Source organism: Pelophylax lessonae, assembly GCF_965119305.1.
Source record: "Pelophylax lessonae genome assembly, chromosome: 13".
Taxonomy (NCBI): Eukaryota; Metazoa; Chordata; class Amphibia; order Anura; family Ranidae; genus Pelophylax; species Pelophylax lessonae.
Window position 1 is genome coordinate 189,986,857 of NC_138780.1, and position 21,549 is coordinate 190,008,405.

At 48.8% G+C, this 21,549-nt stretch overlaps 1 protein-coding gene across 2 annotated transcripts in view; it reads left to right on the forward strand.

The window, feature by feature from the left end:
* TDP1 (tyrosyl-DNA phosphodiesterase 1) overlaps nucleotides 1–21,549 on the forward strand; it is a 162,840-nt gene that overhangs the window by 12,227 nt on the left and 129,064 nt on the right. For both annotated transcript variants that reach the window (XM_082242794.1, XM_082242795.1), the window contains exons 3-5: nucleotides 11,586–11,629; nucleotides 16,896–16,951; nucleotides 18,180–18,276. In XM_082242794.1, coding sequence (XP_082098920.1) covers nucleotides 11,586–11,629; nucleotides 16,896–16,951; nucleotides 18,180–18,276 — 197 coding nt within the window. The remainder of the gene's footprint in view (nucleotides 1–11,585; nucleotides 11,630–16,895; nucleotides 16,952–18,179; nucleotides 18,277–21,549) is intronic.

Consider the following 21,549-nt stretch of genomic DNA (forward strand, 5'->3'; position numbering starts at 1 on the left):
CGGTCTGGTGGTCCCTGTGGGCCATCTCGCCCCCCCCCATCCGCCCCCCCCCCCCCCTCCACTGATGCTGGGGCTGTGAAAGTGCCTGGTTCACCGCCTGGGGTGGGGGCTGGGTGCTATGCTGGTGATGGGGGTGGGGGAGGTGCCGCCGGCGACCGGCTTTGGAGGGGGGGGGGCTGTCCTGCCTGTACCGTTTTTCTGAGGCCTAGGGATCCCTCCTGGGTCCCTGGCAGCCTTGTGGTGCCATTTGGGGTCGCCATTTTCTTGTTTGTTTAGTCCGGCGGCCATTTTTCGGTGGTCTGCCATTTAATATAGCGGCGGCCATGACAGTAGAGCCCTCTGGGTGGTGATTTAGACGGTGGGAGCCCCTCCTCATCCCCTGGTGCTGACTCCTGGATCTTTTTATTTTCTGATCGCTGTTTGTGCAGTGCAGATTCTCCTGGTAGCTGCGGTGCCTGGTTTCTGCGTGGGTGGTGAGTCTGGTGGGGTCCTCACCTTCTCTACTGAGGATTGATTGGTGCTCTGTGGCTGCCAACCGGGTGGGCTGCTAGAGCGGTGGTGGGTTGTCCCTTAGCAGTGTGTTACACTTTTTTGTGGGGTCCCCCTGGCGACTCATGGAGTCTTTGGAGCACATCTCCCCACCTGATCCCCTCTCTGAGGCTGTATGGCCCTCCGAGTTCCATCTATCCATCGATCCACTGATGGCGGTCCTGGAGTCCTTGATGTCCTGGGTGGAGGTGGCTTTTGGGCAACGGGATGGAAAAAAGCGCCACCGCCTTCCCCTGCCTCATCTGTTTTATCAGATCCTGAATCGGATTCGGCCGCTGCGGACGTGGGTCACCCTCCTGGGTCTGCGACCACGAGCCCTGAATCCTCAGTGAGAACGATTCCTCCACTTCTGCAACCGCGTAGCAAAAGGCGCTGGTGGATGCACTGATTGTAGCTGCGCATGAGACCTTAAAGATGGAGGGCGCAGCTGAAGCTGCAGCAGAGGCGCAGGTTCCCTTTGGCATTCACAAGCCATCCAGAGCGGAAAAGGTGTTCCCTTTCCCCTCCTATTTTGACAGAATTGTCACTAAATATTGGGGACAACCAAAGCGTCCCCTTAGGGTCCCTAAGCAATTTTGCTAGGCGATACCCCGTGTTAAGAAGTGGACTGTTCCACCGGTGGTGGACTCTCGGGTTTCCGGAGTGAACAAGGCAACCATTAATCCGGTTGAAGAGTCCCCGGCCTTTAAGGACCCGGGTGATAGGAAGGCTTGCAATATGTACACCCTGGCTGGTTCGGCTCGGTTGGGCTAGGCTTTTGCTGAGCTGGCGGACCAGCTGGTCCAGGGGCTGCAGTTTATTTGTGATGTCTCCTTGGATGCGCCTCCCCTAGTGGCTCGGCTCTCTGTTTCCGCAGTGGTCCTGGTCTTTTGGCTCAAAATGCTGGCCTTGAGGCCTTGACTGATCTTCCCTTTCAAGATCACCTGTTTGGTGCTACCCTGGATGACATCATTAAAGGTCTCACAGGGGGGGAAGAGTATCTTTCTTCCGCAGGCTACTAAGGGCAAGGACCCTCGATGTAGACGTGGGCCCTCATTTTTGGCTCATAAGAAGTTTTTTCATCCCTTAGGGTCGACTGACAAGGGATTGGAGCCCTTCAGGGCCTCCTCTGGAGGATCCAAGTGAACTTGGTCTGGCAAGTCAGACCCGCGGACAAGGCCCCTTCAGCATGAAGGGGCGCCCTCATCCGTATCTGGGGTGGGGGGACGTCTTTGCTGGTTCCCGGACCTGTGGACTCCCCTGGTACAAGCCAGGTGGGTCCATGAGGTAATTCGGTCTGGCTACAAGATTGAATTTTGTTCTTACCCTCCGGGGGGGTCCATCCTTCCAATGTGCGACTGTCCCCGGTCTGCTTACGGCTCTTTTCTCTATCGCTCATTGACAGACGTAGTCTTCTTGATTCTCAAGAGCTGGGTTATGTTGTCTCCGCAGGAGTAGGACTAGGCAGAAAGACAAAACGTTCTGGCTCCACCTTAGGGGCAGTCCCTGAGGGTATATCCTCCCTCTCTCTGCTACAGGGAATCAGTTTTTTTCTGTCTAGTCAGGAGTAAGGACCTAAGTTCCTTGCTGGGATCTTTTGGTCCTGGCAAGACTTTTTTTCTTTAGAAAAAGACATTTTTTAGGTAGTTTTTCTCCAGTGTTTTTCCTGTGAGATCTTCAAGCAAAAACGCCGGACTGGGCGACACGTGTGGTCACCCCAGCCGGCCTACGAGCGCGCGCAGACCATTGCATTGCGCTTGGTCGGCCGCGACACATTCAAGTAAGTATGCGGGGCCGGGCGACGGGCTGGATGTTGAGATCCAGTGGTCACCCCGGTTTCTGCCTACGAGCGCGTGCAGACCAGAGCTCCGCGCTGGGTCGGCCGCGACGGAGTCCCAGTGGAGGGACTGACCTTGCGAGTTAAAAGTCTCGCTTGGACGCCAGGAACCAGAGAGTCGAGGCGTCCGGAGTGGTCCACAACCCCCCACCCCGGTGGAGAGGGTATTGTGAAGAGAGGATGCCTGTCGGTTTGGTATGGTGAGTAAACGTTCCCTTTTTTCTTTCCTCGTTATGAGGCAGTATGAATTATGGGCCCCTCCATATATGGTCAGTATATATCTGATACTAATAAGTCCCCCTTGTAATACAGCATGTGTTTGTGGGAAGTGGACTTGGTTTGAGAGCTAACACTCTACCCAGCAGACTGTAACATTACAGCAGACATAGGAGGTATAATCCTACCTTATTTGTAGTGTATCTCCTGTAGATCCATATATCGCCTCTTAGCAGAGATGCAGGTGGATGTGCTGGGAAAACGATTTCGGCGGTCCGCCGCCATTTTGCCGTAGACCAAGTGCATGTATGTCCTCAGGTCACGCCGGCCGCCATGTTTTTGGAGTCTTATGTCTCTTCTATGGGGGCGGCCATGTTTCGTGAGCCCAGCTACCTCGTGGAGAGCTGGGAACGCCGGAAGGCGTACACAGGGGGCGGAGCCACGTCCTTCTACCCGGGAAAAAGCAACAGCTCCTTCCAGTCTGTAAAAGACAGACGCTGACTGCAGTTGGTTGGAAACTTCACTGCATCGGTTGGTGAGCCTTGGGGGTCCCTCTCTCTCTCTGTGGGATCGAGAAGCAGGTACTCTGAGGGGCGCTATTGCGCTAGGGGGAGACACACAAAAAAAAAAAAAAAAAAAGAAAAAGTTTTTTTGTTTTTGCTGGCAAAGGTGTCCTGAATTAACATGGACCCTGCCACTCATGTATCTCCTCCGGATCCCCTCGTGGGGTCTGCAGGATCCTCCAGCACCCCACTGACAATTGAATCATTGTCAGCTATTATGGAAACTTTAGTGTCCCAGGTGGAAGTGGCTTGTCAGGGACAGGGCGCAAGAAAGCGACCCCCGCCTACCCCCATTTTATCTGAAACCTCGGATTCAGACTCTGAGCCTATTTCTGCAGTTGCAGGTACTTCATCTGGGATTGGTGTCTCGGGTCCTGTCTCTTCAGACAGCGAGGAGGATGTTTCGGCATCAGCCATAGCCCGAGAGGAAGCGTTGGTAAACGCACTCATTGTATCTGTTCAAGAAACCTTAAGATTACAGGGTATTCCATCGGAAATAGCTGAAACTGATATCCCTTTTGGGACTAAAAAACGCATCAAAGTGGCGAAGGTTTTTCCATTGCCCAAATGTTTTGGCAATCCAATCGAAGAAGAATGGCGTCTGCCAAAGCGCACTTTTACTATTTCTAAACGCATTAACAGGCGTTATCCGTTTGAGGAAACCCTCATTAAGAAATGGACAGAACCACCTGTGGTGGATTCACCAATTGCTAGATTGAATAAAGCCACGGTTATTCCTCTAGAAGACGCTCCGTCTTTTAAAGATCCAGTGGATCGCAAGATAGAAGCTATGTCTCGCACCATGTTTTCCTTGATTGGATCAGCTTTCAGACCTATAATGGCTATTGGTCTGGTTTCGCAGGCTGTAACTGAATGGACCAAGTGGTTACGCCGGGACTTAGAAGAGGTCCCTCAGGCGGTATCAGATTTGTTGGAACAAATGATACAGGGGTTACAGTTTGTGTGTGATGCGGCGTTAGACGCCACTCCATTATTGGCGCGAGCATCTGTCTCAGCGGTGGTTCTCAGGCGTACACTGTGGCTAAAAGGTTGGTTAGCCGACCAAGGTTCCAAAAAAGCATTGGCTAATATCCCCTTTTTAGGAGAGCGTCTATTTGGAGCCAACTTAGATGAGATCATTAAGGATCTCACGGGTGGAAAGAGCATCTTTTTACCGCAAAATTTTAAAGGTAAAGGAACTCGTCAAAGATGAGGGCCTTCTTTTTCTGCTCACAAGAGGTTTTTTCGTCCCGCGGGTGAAAAAATTAAGTCCTCCAAAGCTCCTGCAGGAGGCGTCAGGGGTCGTTGGTCGGGCAAGCAAAAGCCCGCCCCCTCCAGACCTGAAGATAAACCGTCCAAAGCCTGAAGGTGCGCCCCCACCCATAACTGGGGTGGGGGGACGTCTTCGCCGGTTCCCGGATCCATGGCTTTCCAGAATCCCGGACAGATGGGTTTGCGAAGTCATAAGGTCAGGGTACAAGATCGAGTTTCGATCTCTCCCACCGGCGCGATTCTTCCCTTCCAATATCCGACTATCCCCGGATCGTTTAGAAGATCTGCGGAGAGCAGTCACAGATTTACTACAACAAGGAGTGGTAGTCCACGTTCCTTGGACAGAACGGTTTCAAGGGTTTTATTCAAACCTATTTACAATACCCAGGAAAGAGGGCAAAGTGCGTCCAATTCTGGACTTAAGGGCACTCAATTCTTTTGTCAACATAAGAAGATTCAGAATGGAGTCCATTCGCACAGTAGCAGCCTTCCTGCATCCAGGGGATGTCCTAGCGTCCATAGACATCAAGGACGCATATCTTCACATTCCCATTTTCGCAGGACACAGCGGTTTCTACGCTTTTCCGTAGAAGAGAACCACTATCAGTTTGTGGCGTTACCTTTCGGTCTCGCCACGGCTCCGCGGGTCTTCACGAAGGTGTTGGCCCCAATGTTGGCACTTCTGCGCCAAAGAGGCATATCGATCCTTGGTTACCTAGACGATCTTCTGCTTCATGCAGAGTCTCCTCAGACCTTGCTACAAAACATAGAAATTACTATGATTTCTTTACAGGAATTCGGGTGGCTGGTGAACCAGCAAAAGTCATTTCTGGTTCCCACCCAGAGGCTCGAATATCTGGGTCTAATTCTAGACACAGTCAGGACAAGAGTTTTTCTTCCGGTAGGGAAACTCCGAAAGATTCAATCAGCAGTCCAGTTGTTACTGTCCAACAGCTGGTCTTCCCTTCGGACTTGCATGAGGGTTCTGGGGTTGATGGTGGCTTCTTTCGAAGCAGTCCCATTTGCCCAGTCCCATACCCGAATTCTTCAGCAAGAGATTCTTCTCAGATGGAATCGGAATCCGGAATCCCTGGACAATCAGATCCGATTGAGCAAACAGACCAGAGAGTCTCTGGTCTGGTGGCTTCGGTCTCCGATGCTCAGCCAGGGAAAGTCATTTCTGCCAATATATTGGACGATAGTGACCACGGATGCCAGTCTATCCGGATGGGGAGGAATTCTCGGTCAGTTATCTGTCCAGGGACTTTGGTCCCTGGAAGAATCCAGGTTACCGATAAATGTATTGGAACTGAGAGCGATCAGACTTTGTCTGATTCACTGGACAGAGCAGCTCCAGGGCAGCCGGTTCGGATCCAGTCGGACAATGCCACGGCCGTGGCTTATGTCAATCACTAGGGGGGCACCAAGAGTGTCCGAGCGGCCAAAGAAGTGGCTTGCATTCTTCGCTGGGCGGAACGATTTGTTCCAGCAATCTCTGCGGTGTTCATTCCGGGGGTGGAGAATTGGCAGGCAGATTATCTCAGCCGTCAGACTCTGGATCAGGGGGAATGGTCCCTCCATCCAGACGTTTTCCACCAGTTGTGCCTACGGTGGGGCACCCCGGATGTGGATCTGTTGGCATCACGATTCAACAGGAAAGTTCAGAGATTCGTGGCTCGCTCCCGCGATCCTCTAGCAGAAACCGCAGACGCACTGATCGCCCCGTGGGGGCAATACCAGCTAATGTATGCCTTCCCTCCTCTCGCGTTACTGCCAAGACTTCTTCGCAGGATAGAGGAGGAAGGAATTCCAGTAATTCTGGTAGCTCCGGACTGGCCTCGTCGAGCTTGGTACGCCGACGTGGTCAGACTGGTGGCGGACGTCCCGTGGAGACTTCCTCTCAGGGAGGACCTACTGTCTCAGGGACCGATCTTCCATCCTGCTTTACGATCGCTGGCTTTAACGGCCTGGCTATTGAGACCCAGGTGCTGAAGGACAAAGGTTTGTCAGCTTCAGTTATTCCTACTCTAGTTGAAGCAAGGAAAGCGACTTCCAGAAAGATTTATCATCGCACATGGAAGTCCTACATTGCATGGTGTGAACCTTTGGGGTTCCGTCCTCGGTCTTATTCGATTAGTCGAATATTAGCTTTTCTGCAACAAGGGGTTGAGCAGAAACTGGCCTTGAGTACTATCAAGGGTCAGGTCTCAGCATTAGCTATCTTCTTTCAGAAGCCTTTGGCTACTCATTCCTTGGTGCGGAATTTCATTCAGGGGGTGCGACATCTGGCTCCGCCAGTGCACGCGCCATTACCCCCCTGGGATCTTAATTTAGTGTTGTCGGTTCTTCAGAAACCTCCCTTTGAAGATATTAGGGAGATTCCTCTACCTACGTTGTCCCAGAAGGTGGCCTTCTTGGTGGCTATTACTTCTGCACGCAGGGTGTCAGAACTGGCCGCATTATCTTGTCCTTCACCATATCTGGTGGTTCATAGAGATAAGGTGGTTCTTCGTCCGAATCCATCCTTCCTACCAAAAGTGGTTTCAGAATTTCATCTGAATGAAGAAATTGTGTTACCTTCCCTGTGTCCTAAGCCCAGTCATCCTCGGGAGTTTGCTTTACACTCCTTGGATGTGGTCCGGGCGATCAGGGTATACTTGAAAACGACAGACTCGTTTCGCAAGACGGATTCACATTTTGTGATCCCGGATGGACCCAAAAAGGGGTTGCCTGCATCTGCCGCGACCATTTCCAGATGGATCAGACAGGCGGTAGTACAGGCTTATTCTATTAAGGGTCGGGAGCCCCCGTTCCCTGTTAAGGCGCACTCCACTCGGGCGCTTAGTGCGTCATGGGCCTTTCGCCATCAGGCGTCAGTGGTCCAGGTGTGCAAGGCGGCTACCTGGTCGTCGGTGCATACCTTTACAAAACATTATAATGTTGATGTAATGGCATCGTCTGATGCCTCGTTTGGCCGCAAGGTTTTGCAGGCCGCAATTTGAGGAGACCAGTGGTCTACCTCGAGGGTTTTTTCCGTTGGAAATTTTTCTTTTAGTCTCATTCTTTGTTTATAATGAGCCTTTAAAACTTCTAGTTTGGCACCGGTTGGGCCTTCTAGATTGGATTTGATTTTGTCAATCCCACCCCTCATTTGTGGCACTGCTTCTGGATGTCCCAGCTCTTGAGAATCAAGAAGACTACGTCTGTCAATGAGCGATAGAGAAAAATGGATTTTTGTAAGATCTTACCGTAAAATCCTTTTCTCTTAAGCTCATTGACAGACGTAGTACCCGCCCGTCTATCATTGAGTTGGGTTGGGTTAAATTCTCTGTTACTGCTTTAGAACAGAACTGATTCCCTGTAGCTGAGAGAGGGAGGATATACCCTCAGGGACTGCCCCTAAGGTGGAGCCAGAACGTTTTGTCTTTCTGCCTAGTCCTACTCCTGCGGAGACAACATAACCCAGCTCTTGAGAATCAAGAAGACTACGTCTGTCAATGAGCTTAAGAGAAAAGGATTTTACGGTAAGATCTTACAAAAATCCATTTTTTTGGTCGGTGCAAGACCTTTTACTCTAAAGGGTGATGGTCCCGGTTCCGACTTCAGAACGTTTTTTGGGGTTTTACTTAAACCTGGTTACAGTCCCCAGGAAGGAAGGCAAGGTGCGTCCAGTTCTGAACTGCTTTGTGCGGGTGCAGAAGTTCAGAATGGAGTCGGTTCGCACGCTGGTGGCTTCCCTTCATCAGGGGGATTCTTTTTGCCTCCATCAACATCAAGGACGCTTACCTTCACATTCCAATATGTGTCCGTCTCCAGCGCTTCCTCCCCTTTGCCATGGGAGAGGAGCATTATCAGTTTATGGCGTTACCCTTTGGTCTCGCTTCTGCTCCTCTGGTCTTCATGAAAATTTTGGCCTCGGTGCTACATTGTTACGCAGATGGGGGATGGCTACTTGAACTACCTCCTTCTGCGAGCGGAGTCTCCTACTCCTCTGGTGGAAAACCTGGAAATCACCATACGAGCTTGAGGGTATTTGGTTTGATTCTGAATTTTAAGAAGTCTGCTCTAGTTCTGTCCACAAAGCTGGACTATCTGGGTCTGACTCTGGACTCGGCCTTAACCACAGTGCTCCTTCCTCTGGAAAAACTCCAGAAACTGCAGGCTGTAATTCGTCTCCTGCTGTCCAGCAGACGGTAATCCCTCCGGACTTGCATGCGGGTGCTGGGCCTAATGGTGTCTACCTCGAGGCGGTTCTGTTTGCCAGAAGTGTCCTGACGGCTCTGGAGGTAGCCGGCATTCTAAGATGGGCAGAACATTTCGTTCCAGTCCTCTCCGCTGTACATATTCCCGGGATGGAAAACTGGCAGGCAGATTACCTTAGTTGGCAGGCGTTGGACCAAGGGGAGTGGTCCCTTCCACCGGAGATGTTTCATCAGTTCTCTCCAGTGGGGCATCCCTGAGGTGGATCTGTTGGCATCCCGGATCAACAGAAAGGTGCGGAGGTTTGTGGCTCAGTCACGGGATCCTCTGGAGGACACCACAGATGCGCTGGAGTCCCTGTGGAGTCAGTATCATCTAATTTATGCCTTCCCTCCTCTCAAGCTTCTGCCAAGACTTCTACGCAGGATCGAGGCAGAAGAGATTACGGTCCTCTTAGTGGCCCTGGACTGGCCTCACCAGGCTTCGTACGCCGTTCTGGTGCGTCTGGTTGCCGACGTTCCTTGGAAGCTTCCTCTCAGGGAGGATCTGCTGTCCCAAGGACCAATCTTCCATCTTGCTTTACAGTTGCTGGGTTTGACAGGTTGGCTGTTGAAAGCCAGGTGCTAAAGGATAGAGGTTTGTCTGAGTCGGTGATTCCAACGCGGTTAAAAGCTAGGAAATCTACTTCTAGGAAGATCTACCATTGTATGTGGAAGACGTACATTGCGTGGTGTGAGTCTCCTGGGGTTCATCCTCGCTCTTTTTTCGGTGGCTCGGATCTTGACCTTCTTTCAACGGGGTGTTGAGCAGAAACTGGCCTTGAGTACTATCCAGGGTCAGGTGTTGGCCTTAGCAGTCTTCTTTCAATGGCCCTTGGCCACATACTCCTCGGTGCGTACTTTTCTTCAGGGAGGTCGGCACTTGACGCCTTAAGTGTGGTCTGTGTTGCTGCCTTGGGACCTCAATTTGGTGCTCTCAGTCCTCCAGAAGCCTCTTTTTGAGACTCTTAGGGAGATTTCCCTGCTTACCTTGTCCCTGAAGGTGGCCTTTTGGTGGCTTTCACCTCTGCATGCAGGGTGTGGGAATTGGCGGCGTTAACCTGTCGTTCACCTTACTTGGTGGTTCATAGTGATAAGGTGATTCTTCGCCCCTGTTCGTTGTTCCTTCCTCAGGTTGTCTCTAATTTCCATTTGAATTAAGACATTGTGTTGCCTTCTCTGTGTCCCAGGCCAAAACATCCGAAGGAAATTGGTTTGCATGCCTTGGATGTGGTCTGGGCAGTTAGGGTGTAGCTGGTAGCTACGGAGTCTTTTAGGAAATCGGACTCAATATTTGTGGTTACGGATGGACCTCGGAAAGGGTTGTCCGCTTTCTCTGCGACCATTTCCAGATGGATCAGACAGACTGTGATTCAGGCCTATTCCATCAAGGGTCAGGTTCCGCCTACTCAGACGCTCAGTTCCTCCAGGGCCTTCTGTCATCAGGCGTCAGTGACGCAGGTTTGCAAGGCGGCCACCTGGTCCTCGGTGCACACTTTCACAAAGTTCTATAAAGTGGAAGTTTTGGCATCTGCGGATGCTTCCTTTGGCCGCAAGGTTTTGCAGACTGCGGTTTAGAGAACCTGGTCCTCTTTGAGGGTGTATTGTTTTTTCCAGGTGAGCTCCAGATGTTTTGGTTGAGCTCCTGTTTACCTGGTTGGCTATAGTTTATTTTTCGCTGTTCCCACCCCTCATGTTTAACACTCCTTTGGGACGTCCCAATGGTTAAGAATATCAGGAGCTGTGTCCGTCAATGAACGAAAGAGAAAATGGGACCGATCATCGGGGGCCGATATTCACTTTTTTTTTTTTTTTAAGTATCAGCCACAAACCTGCCGATATGACTGATTTATTGCTTCAAGTGGTTATACCAGAGTGATGCCTGCAGCTACAGGCATCATCCCGGTACTGCTTTTTTTTTTTTTAGAGCTGACGGTAGGCTTTTTTGTAATAACAACCAATGCAGCCGCTTGGCAGCGGGAGGGGACGCTTCCCCCTCCCCCCCCTTCCCCTCTCCTGCCTTCTCCCGGGTCTCCTGTCCCACCTGGATGCCCGAGTGACCAACCGGGATCTACGGCCGAAGACCGAAGATCTGATCTGGTCTCCGAAGTAAAAACCCAGAAGCGACATCATGACATCACTTCTGGTTACTGGAGCCTTAAAGGCTCCAGATTTATTAAAAAAAATTACAGTATTCAAAACAGCCAAACTTGCCGTTTTGAATGCTTAAATTCAGAGGAGGGGTTTGGGGTCTTATAGACCCCAAATCCCTCCATAAAGAGTAGCTGTCACTGCCTATTACGATCACAAAGCATGTTTACATTCCTTGTGACAACAATAAAAGTGATTAAGTGCCGGTTTACACTGTTCCGACTTGTCAGGTGACTTGGTCGCCTGACAAGTAGCGGACCGTGCTGTGCAATTGGAACCGTTCTAATAGGAGCGACTCAAGTCGCTCCGACTTAGAAAAAGGTTCCTGCACTACTTCGGGGCGACATCGGAGCGACTTGCATTGACTTCCATTATGTGAAGTCGTTGCAAGCCGCGCCGCAGTCGCGGTGCACGGGCGGCGGCATAACTCGCCCGAAGTCGTGTGGCCCTAGTGTGAACCGACACTAAAAAATACATTTTAAAAAGGCAATGTAAAATAAAAAAAACTTTAAATGTACAGAATATCAGGCACCTAATATTGACCTGAAGGGTGGCCAATAAATCGGTATCGGCCCTGACAAAACAATATTGGTTGATCCCTGAAAATGTCATTTGGGTACAGTGTTACATGACTGAGTAATTGTCATTCAAAGTGTGACAGCACTGAAAGCTGAAAATCGGCTTGAGGAGAAAGTGTCTGGTATTGAAGTTGTTCATTTCCTGCTTTTTGTTTTCTAGACTGAAATACATTTTTAATTGTAAGTCATTTTGTCTCGGCAGATATCCTGTCTCCCCTGTTTGGGACGTTGGTCTCCTCCGTGCAGGTATGAATATTGTTACATACACTCTGATAGGGATACACCACAATATACAGATATCTGAATTCAGAACAACCGATAGGAAATGATAAAACCTTCAGGTGTGCCGACAGATCGGCTTTGTTGTCTCTGGAGATGTAAAGTTGGAATGTCGGCCTATCATCAGGTGCTGGGCGGCGGTGTATCTAGAGTAAAGGACAAGACGGTGCTCAGGCTGACGTCTGCTTGTGCACTGCTGGAGGGTCCCCTAAGGAAGACGTGATTGGTAAACGAGTAGGAAGAGGAAGACTCGGGCTGCAATCACTGACACCCTATTTCTTATTCCCTTCAGGGCCGTAGATAATTTTTTTTCCTGGGGGGGGTTCTGCCTTGAGTACCCAGAGAACAATAATTAACACCTCTGCCACACTGTAACAAATTGTGGTGTGTGTATATATATATATACAGTATATACAGCGCCCCCAGCAGGCACATCTGTTAGTGAAGCAAATAGTAAACATGGCTTCAATGTCAGCCGGGCCCTGCCTGTCAGCCTCGTGGATAAGACAGGTGGTCTTCCCAGTAGCAGTGCGGCTCCCGCAGCTGATAGGCTACACTAGCCTAGCTGCTGTGAAATTGACCGATGATCTGGGAAGGGTTTTGTCCCCCCTGACCCCCCCCCCCCTTATCTACGCCTCTGATTCTCCTGTGTGCACTGAACTCCTGGAGCGGAGTTAAGATCTTAAAATCCACTTCACTCCAGGATTCCTGCTGGTCAGGTAATTACAGGAAGCCAATATAAAGATGAGTTTGGGTGCTTATGCTAGCTGTGTGTATCTAGAGATCAACCTCTGAAGTGTAGATTTACTGTGGCAGAGCGGCTCGGCTGCGCATAATCACGTAGATCTAAGTGATTATGTGCATGTGGTCTCAGCACAGCGTGAGGCAGACCGTTTGAGGAGCGGGCACAATCGCCGCTGGCCTCCCGTGATCTTCAGGGAAACTGACAGGAGAGCTGCCTGCTTATGTAAACAAAGTAGGTGGCTCTCCTGTCAGACAGGCACAGTGAGATTCTGTGTCTGAGCTAAGCTGAAACACCCCCCCCCCCCCACACAGTCAGTAAGCACATTTAGGCTTACATTTAACCCCATTGATCACCACAGAGTATTAACCCCTTCCCTGCCAGTGTCATTTATACAGTAACGGTGCATATTATTTAGCACTGATCACTGTATTGGTGTCACTGGCCCCCAAAAAGTGTCACTTAGTGTCAGATTTGTCTGCCGCGATGTCGCAGTCCCGCTAAAAATCCCTGATTGCCACCATTACTAGTAAAAACAAAAAAAATAAAATAAAAAGTCCATAAATCTATCCCGTAGTAAACGCTATAACTTTTGCGCAAACCAATTAAAACACCCTTTTTGGGATTTGGGTATGTAGCAGAATACAAATTGGCCTAAACTGATAAAAATAAAAAAAAATAGATATCTTTATTAAGTATATATAAAAAATTGTACAAATGCTTGATACATTACAACAAATATTGACAAACAAGTCGACAATAACAGTGCCAACTTAAGGTGATACAATTTCCAGATATGGAAGAAACCAGAAGTATCTCCACATATTCCTCTACATGTTTCGCGGACTGGGCCACTTCTTCAGGAGGATAGAATACATCGATTTTTAAAATGTCTATGTATTCTATCCTCCTGAAGAAGCGGCTCAGTCCGCGAAACATGTAGAGGAATATGTGGAGATACTTCTGGTTTCTTCCATATCTGGAAATTGTATCACCTTAAGTTGTCACTGTTATTGTCGACTTGTTTGTCAATATTTGTTGTAATGTATCAAGCATTTGTACAATTTTTTATATATACTTAATAAAGATATCTTCCTTTTTAATATTTTTCTGTTCTCTATGATGTATTGGTACCCAAAAATCCAGATCGAATTCCATTCCCTTTCCCCTGTCCCCAGTGTGGACCCCTCTATTTGGGGAGTTTGAGGTCCCGCTTATTTCCCTTCCCCATTTTTCAATTTGATATTTTTCTGGAAGCTGGTACCCTATTCATTTTATTCTCTATATCAGGCACCATTTTAAAAAAAAAAAAAAAAAAAAGATTTTTTTTAAAACTTTTTATTGGGAATGTTTTATAGCAGAAAGCAAGAAATAAATATATATTTTTTTCAAAAGTGACGCTCTTTTTTTGTTTATAGCGCAAAATCTAAAAACCGCAGAGGTGATCAAATACAGTAATCCCCCGCTACATCGCGGTTCAGTTTTTGCGGTCCCGGTAATTCGCGTTTTTTTTTGTAATGTTATTTTACTATATAAATCATTAAAAATGAAATATTTTTGTGTTTTCCATAGCTCTTGCTATGTCTCTTAGTATCTTTTATGTGTTTAAATGAGTTTCTATTGTTTTAAAAGTGTGTTTAAAGACCTTAAAATGCTTTTACACGTACAGTGACAGTAAAAAAACATGCCTACAATGCATTTTAATAGGGTTTTTCTATTTCGCGGAATTTCACTTTTCGCGGCTGGGTCCGGAACGTAACCCCCGCAATGGAGGGGGGTTTACTGTACCACCAAAAGAAAGGCTCAAATAACAATTGCCGTGATAATGTGCCCAAACCCCTATTATTGTGTACAACAAAATACTAAGAGGAAGATGGGGCTTTGTATGGGCAATTGGAGAGAGGATGATCACAATTATCACACCATATAATTACCGTATTTTCAGGCGTATAAGACGACTTTTTAACCCAGGAAAATCTTCTCAAAAGTCGGGGGTCGTCTTATACGCCGGGTATCGTCTTATACGGCGGATGCTGGAGCCGAACTGGAGAATATGCGGTGGGGGAGTGAGAGCACTTCAGCTATGCTGCCACACGGACTGCCTAAGCTGACAGAGAACTCCCATCCAGGCTCCCCCGCCCCTACCTCCACCGCTGTCTAAGTTAAAAAGCCTGTGATTTGCTGTTGCTAGGGGCGGTCCTAGCAACCAATCTGCCTGTTAAATGGAAAGTTGGACACTTCCTGCCTTATGCTTAGACATGCTGCATCCTCTATCTGCTGTGTAAGGTAAGGGGGGGGTGCTGTAAAGGGGACTGTGAAAGGGAGTAATGTGCAAGTAAGGGGGGACAACTGTAGAAGAGACTGGGATACAAGGAGGGGGGCTGTGGAAGGGATTGGGATACAAGGAGGGGGACTGTGGAGGGGATTGGGATACAAGGAGGGGGGCTGTGGAAGGGATTGGGATACAAGGAGGGGGACTGTGGAAGGGATTGGGATACAAGGAGGGGGACTGTGGAAGGGATTGGGATACAAGGAGGGGGGCTGTAGAAGAGACTGGGATACAAGGAGGGGGGCTGTGGAAGGGATTGGGATACAAGGAGGGGGACTGTGGAGGGGATTGGGATACAAGGAGGGGGACTGTGGAGGGGATTGGGATACAAGGAGGGGGGCTGTAGAAGAGACTGGGATACAAGGAGGGGGGCTGTGGAAGGGATTGGGATACAAGGAGGGGGACTGTGGAGGGGATTGGGATACAAGGAGGGGGGCTGTGGAAGGGATTGGGATACAAGGAGGGGGACTGTGGAAGGGATTGGGATACAAGGAGGGGGACTGTGGAAGGGATTGGGATACAAGGAGGGGGACTGTGGAGGGGACTGGGATGCAAGGAGGGGGGTTGTGGAAGGGATTGGGATACAAGGAGGGGGACTGTGGAAGGGATTGGGATACAAGGAGGGGGGCTGTGGAAGGGATTGGGATACAAGGAGGGGGACTGTGGAAGGGATTGGGATACAAGGAGGGGGACTGTGGAGGGGACTGGGATGCAAGGAGGGGGGTTGTGGAGCATGGCAGCTCCCATGGGTTTATTGTTTTATCCTTCCTTTCAGCTTTAGAGTGAATTTGGAAAAGTTTAATCCACTTGCACTGTTTTATGCATACTCTATATTTTAACTGGAAAAGTTGGGGGGTCGTCTTATACGCCCAGTCTTCTTATACGCCGGAAAATACGGTAATTAAAATTGCTCTCTTTATTGAACAGACATATATATATATATACAGTAAACCCCCCTCCATTGCGGGGGTTACGTTCCGGACCCAGCCGCGAAAAGTGAAATTCCGCGAAATAGAAAAACCCTATTAAAATGCATTGTAGGCATGTTTATTTTACTGTCACTGTACGTGTAAAAGCATTTTAAGGTCTTTAAACACACTTTTAAAACAATAGAAACTCATTTAAACACATAAAAGATACTAAGAGACAGGGCAAGAGCTATGGAAAACACAAAAATATTTGATTTTTAATGATTTATATAGTAAAATAACATTACAAAAAAAACCGTGAATTACCGGGACCGCAAAAACTGAACCGCGATGGAGCGGGGGATTACTGTGTATATACAAAAAACTAAATATACTATAACTACATAGACTGGATAAAAGAAAAATGCATATGTAGAAATATATTCCCATGGGGAATGCTGATACAGTGTATCTCATTAGATGTTACTGTCTCTAGATAGCATGGTCTAGGGTCCCCAGCAAGCCGACGCGTTTCGCAACAGGGCTTCCTCAGGGCCAGAGAGACCAAGGCAGACCGATTATTTCCAGCTGCGATAGAGACCTTGGCAGACACATGCGTTGAGGGGCAGATCAGTGCAGGCAGATATATGCAAGAGGTTATATGCAATAGAATAACTGCAAGTATGTCGAATTTGGGGGAGAATTCACAGTCAGTATCCTCTCAAAATTATCATGGGAACCCCAAGATTACAGGCACCAGATACGTTCCTCGTCTAATATTACATCAACGTAAATGGGGTAAATATATATCCATATGTATTGGCCATACCTTGCCATCAAAGTGAGGGACTCCTTACATCCATCTTGGTCACAGAGATTGTGGGGGGAAAAAAAGGACATCAATTTTATTTGGGTACAGCGTTGCATGACCACGCAATTGTTAGTTAAAGTAACGCAGTGTTGAATCGCCAAAAATGGCCTGGTCATAAAGGGGGGTAAACCTTTCCGGGGCTGAAGGGGTTATTGGGGGGGCACAGACAGAGATAAAAATTGACAGGGGTTCACTTCTAATCCCTCTTCCACTCCATCCAAAACTAGGATTATAGGTTATACTTTACAAATTTGTGTCATTCTCAAAACTTTTGGCCACGGCTGTACATAGTTCATCAATCAGGAGTTGGTTGATGTTTTTGATTGATCAGTTATCAGCCTGTGTCTGAGCTCTCACAATATCTGTATCTTTTATTTTTTTAGTTTAACTATTGCATAAATATCCCCTGGCTGGTGAAGCAATATCCAGAGGAGTTCCGGTAAGTGAGAACTTCGGTCAGATTTGGTTTGTCACAGACGACGTAAGATGGCCTCACACAGTGTACCAATCACTGTGCAGTGTGACGGGCCCATCTGATATCCAATCAGGGAGGTGCACACATTTGAATAACGCTACAGTCTGGTTGTGAGCCGTACTCTCTTGGCGCCAACAGCATACAAACATGCGGCCCCAATCCTGTATTGATTTCCATCACAGGCCCAATCATGTATGGATTTCCATCAGAGCCCCGATCATGTATTGATTTCCATCACAGGCCCAATCATGCATTGATTTCCATCACAGGCCCGATCATGTATCACAGCCCCGATCATGTACTCTCTTGGCGCTAACAGCATACAAACATGCGGTCCCGATCATGTATTGATTTCCATCACAGCCCCGATCATGTACTCTCTTGGCGCCAACAGCATACAAACATGCGGCCCCAATCATGTATTGATTTCCATCACAGGCCCAATCATGTATGGATTTCCATCAGAGCCCCGATCATGTATTGATTTCCATCACAGGCCCGATCATGTATTGATTTCCATCACAGGCCCGATCATGTACTCTCTTGGCGCCAACAGCATACAAACATGCGGCCCCGATCATGTATTGATTTCCATCACAGCCCCGATCATGTACTCTCTAGGCGCCAACAGCATACAAACATGCGGCCCCAATCATGTATTGATTTCCATCAGAGCCCCGATCATGTATGGATTTCCATCAAAGCCCCGATCATGTATGGATTTCCATCAGAGCCCCGATCATGTATGGATTTCCATCACAGCCCCGATCATGTATTGATTTCCATCACAGCCCCGATCATGTATGGATTTCCATCACAGAACCGATCATGTATGGATCTCCATCACAGAACCGATCATGTATGGATTTCCATCACAGCCCTGATCTTGTATGGATTTCCATCACAGCCCCGATCATGTATTGATTTCCATCACAGGCCCGATCTTGTACGGATTTCCATCACAGGCCCGATCTTGTATGGATTTCCATCACAGGCCCGATCATGTGATGGCTGGACATTGTCAATTGTCTGAACAAGAGGGTTTCAGAGTACTGCAGACCGCACTTTCTCCTTCAGTGTGTTTTTATTTATTTATATATTTTTGATTGCTGATGAAGAATTGTTAGAAATGTTTTCAAACCTATTGTATGATAGAGATGAATCCACGCTGCTGTTATCTTCCTATTTCCAGGAATAAACCATTACTGATTGTCCATGGGGAGAAACAGGAATCCAAAGCTCGTTTACATGAGGAGGCTCACCCCTATGAAAACATCCGTCTGTGTCAGGTATTTAGAACGTGAATCTTTCCTCTATAACCACTTGAAGACCGGGCTTTTTTTGGCACTTTTTGTTTACAAGTTTAAATCTGTATTTTTTGCTAGAAAATTACTTTTCTCTTCCGTTCATTGACAGACACAGCTCCATATTCTTCACCATAGGGTTATGCCGCCTTCTACAGGAGTAGGACTAAGCAGACAAAACAAAAGCTTGGCTACGCCCTGTGGGCCATCCTCAGCTGGCATAACCCCCCCTCTCTGCTTAGAGATACTCAGTTTTTTTTTGCCTAGTTCAGGAGTAGGGCCTAGCCTCCCTGCCGGGCTCTAAGTCCTGGCATTTTTGTCTATTTTTTGCTGTTTGTTTTTGGATTTCTTCCTGTGGCGATCTTCTCGCAAATGCCGGGCAGAGCGACGGGCTGGACTATTGAAACTCCAGTGGTCCCCTCAGTCCGGCCAGCAAGCGTGTGCAGATCGTAGCTCCGCGCTCGGTCGTCCGGCTACATTTTCCCACTGGACGGGGGCTGGCCCGCGAGTTAAACGTCTTGCAAGGTCACTTACAACTAGGGCTCAGCTGCAGAGTCGCAGCGTTCCTTCGGGCTGACAGCTCCTTCACTTCGGTGGCGAGGAGGTGTCTGTCTTGGGAGTCTTACCCGCACACTTCGCTGGATCGGTAAGTAAGGGCCCCCTCCTCTCCTTCACTTGATTCGGTGTGGGGCGTGGGTACTCCCTGGGGTGGGTTGTTTCCTCCAGGGTTCTCCTCCCCCTCCCTGTGTGGCATTGAGCTGGCTTGTCTGCCCGTGCTCATGGTGGTCGGGGGGGGGGGGGGTGGCTGGTGCCAAGGCTGTGGGTGCCCCTGGTCTTGGTTCCTGCGGACACGCTGCCCCCCCTGTTGCCCTCGGTGGGCCTGATATGGGGCGGATGGCCTTTTGGGGTCCCCTTGGGACAGCTGGTGGGCCCAGGGGGCCGGTGGCCCAGTATCTGCTGGTCCAAGTACCACGCGGTCGGGCAGGCTAAAAGTGTGGGCCGTGGCTTTGCGGCCTACCAGCTGGACCTTGTATGGGGCGGTCCCAGAAAGCCCCTATTGTACCCTGGGACATCTACACACATGTACACAGGTTGAACTGGATGGACTGTTGTCTTTATTCAACCTAAACTACTATGTAACATCAGTCTCCCCTTTCACTCCCTGGCTGGTCGCGGGTTCCCCGCGGATCACGCTTACGTGGCCGAAAATTTAGGCCGCGGCTTTGCTCCCAGCTGGGCCGCACTGCCGAAAATTTAGGCCCCCTCCTACTGGTAGGGCGGCTGTGGGGGGGGGGGGGGGGGATAACAGAGTCCCAGGCAGGTTTAGCTGCAAGGGTGCTGTGGGGCATCCGCCTTTCCCAGTGACTTTGCGGGGGAAGCCTGTCTGCAGGTCTTCCTGCATCAGCGGCGGGCGGACCCCCTTGTGGGGGGGGGGGGGTTCCGTTTGCGGCCTCCTATGTGGCCCTCCTTGGAAGGGCGCCCTCTGGTTCAGTCACTGCAGATGGGACCACCCTATAGGGAGTCCACATTTCCCTGACCTGTCAGACAGTGAGGATGATTCCTCCATGGCTGCTGCGTCACACAACAGAGGCGCTGGTAGGTTTACTGATTGTGTCAGTGCTGGAGCCATTTATGTTGGAGGATGCAGCCGAGGCTGCTGCGGACATATCTGTTCCGTTTGTCACCCATAAGCCGTCCCGTGCCGTTATGGGTTTCTTATCCAGCTCACTTTGACAAATGTGTCTATTTGCTGGGTGCATCTAATACGACCCTTGTTGGTCCCAAGACGCTTTGAGGAGTCGCTTCTGAGGAAGTGGACACTCCCGGCGGTGGGTTCCCCTATTTCCAGGTTGACTAAGGCAATTTGTGGATTTCCTTTCGACCTTATTTTATTCATCGTAAGAAGAGACAAAGATGCCAAAGAAGAAATGAGGGACATTGGAGTGATATGACACCACAATGTGGAATATCTGAGTATACCTCTATATTCCTACCTAAATTTCCTTAGAATTTTATTAATAAAGCAGAACTTTTACCCATAACAACATGATAAAAAAAAAATGTTCTTTAGCAAGAAACATACATTCCACATTAATGATTTGGCTACCAAAATTATTGTGTGCTGTAAATTGCCTTCAGCGTTGTTCCTGTTTCTTCATGCTAGAGGCCACCATTTTTGCTGAAGCCCAGAGCCCCTGAACAGCAGTAAATCATAAAGCGGAACAAACCCGTTGATTTACCAGTTTTATATTCCTGGAATGCCGGGATTGCTGTCACATTTGCTTGTGTCCTCAACCAATGTGTCAAACCATCAAATGGCCGGTCTCGTGACTGATCACTTGCAGCACCGTGGCAGATGCAGATCAAACAGAAGCGGAACTTTTACCCATAACAACTTGATAAAAAAATAATGCTCCCTCAGCTATAAAGGATAGAAGGGTTCAATTCCTCTTTAAAGCAGAGTTCCAGGCAAAAATTGAACTCCGTCTCAAACAGAAGAACACCCCACCCCCCGTTTTTGGATTTTTTTGGCATGTTTTCTTCAGGACTTCCGTCCCATGTCGCCGCGGAGTGATACGTCACTTCCACGGTTTTATTGTGCACAGCTCCTCCCCCTCCCCCCCCCCCCCCCCGCGTTGCCTTCTGGGACCTGTAGGTGTCCCAGAAAAAACGAGACCCTTCAGAAAGCGCATGCGCAGTAGGAAACCAGCTGCAAAGTCTGAAGGCTTTACTGCAGGTTTCCCTTACTTGCAATGCCAGCGCCTGCACCCGAAGCCAATGGATCGATCAGCTTGGGGTGCCGACATCTTGGGATCCCTGGACAAGGTATGTGTCCTTATATTAAAAGTAAGCAGCTATGGTATTTGTAGCTGCTAACTTTTAATTTTTTTCCCCCCAGGCTGAAACTCCACTTTAAGGCTGTCAGCAGATCAGCCTCTACTCATCAGTGCCTAAAAATGGGGAGCAGCTGAGGGTAAAGCATAGAAACATAGAAACATAGAAACATAGAATGTGTCGGCAGATAAGAACCATTTGGCCCATCTAGTCTGCCCAATATATCTGAATCCTATGAATAGTCCCTGGCCCTATCTTATATGAAGGATAGCCTTATGCCTATCCCATGCATGCTTAAACTCCTTCACTGTATTTGCAGCTACCACTTCTGCAGGAAGGTTATTCCATGCATCCACTACTCTCTCAGTAAAGTAATACTTCCTCATATTACTTTTAAACCTTTGCCCCTCTAATCTAAAACTG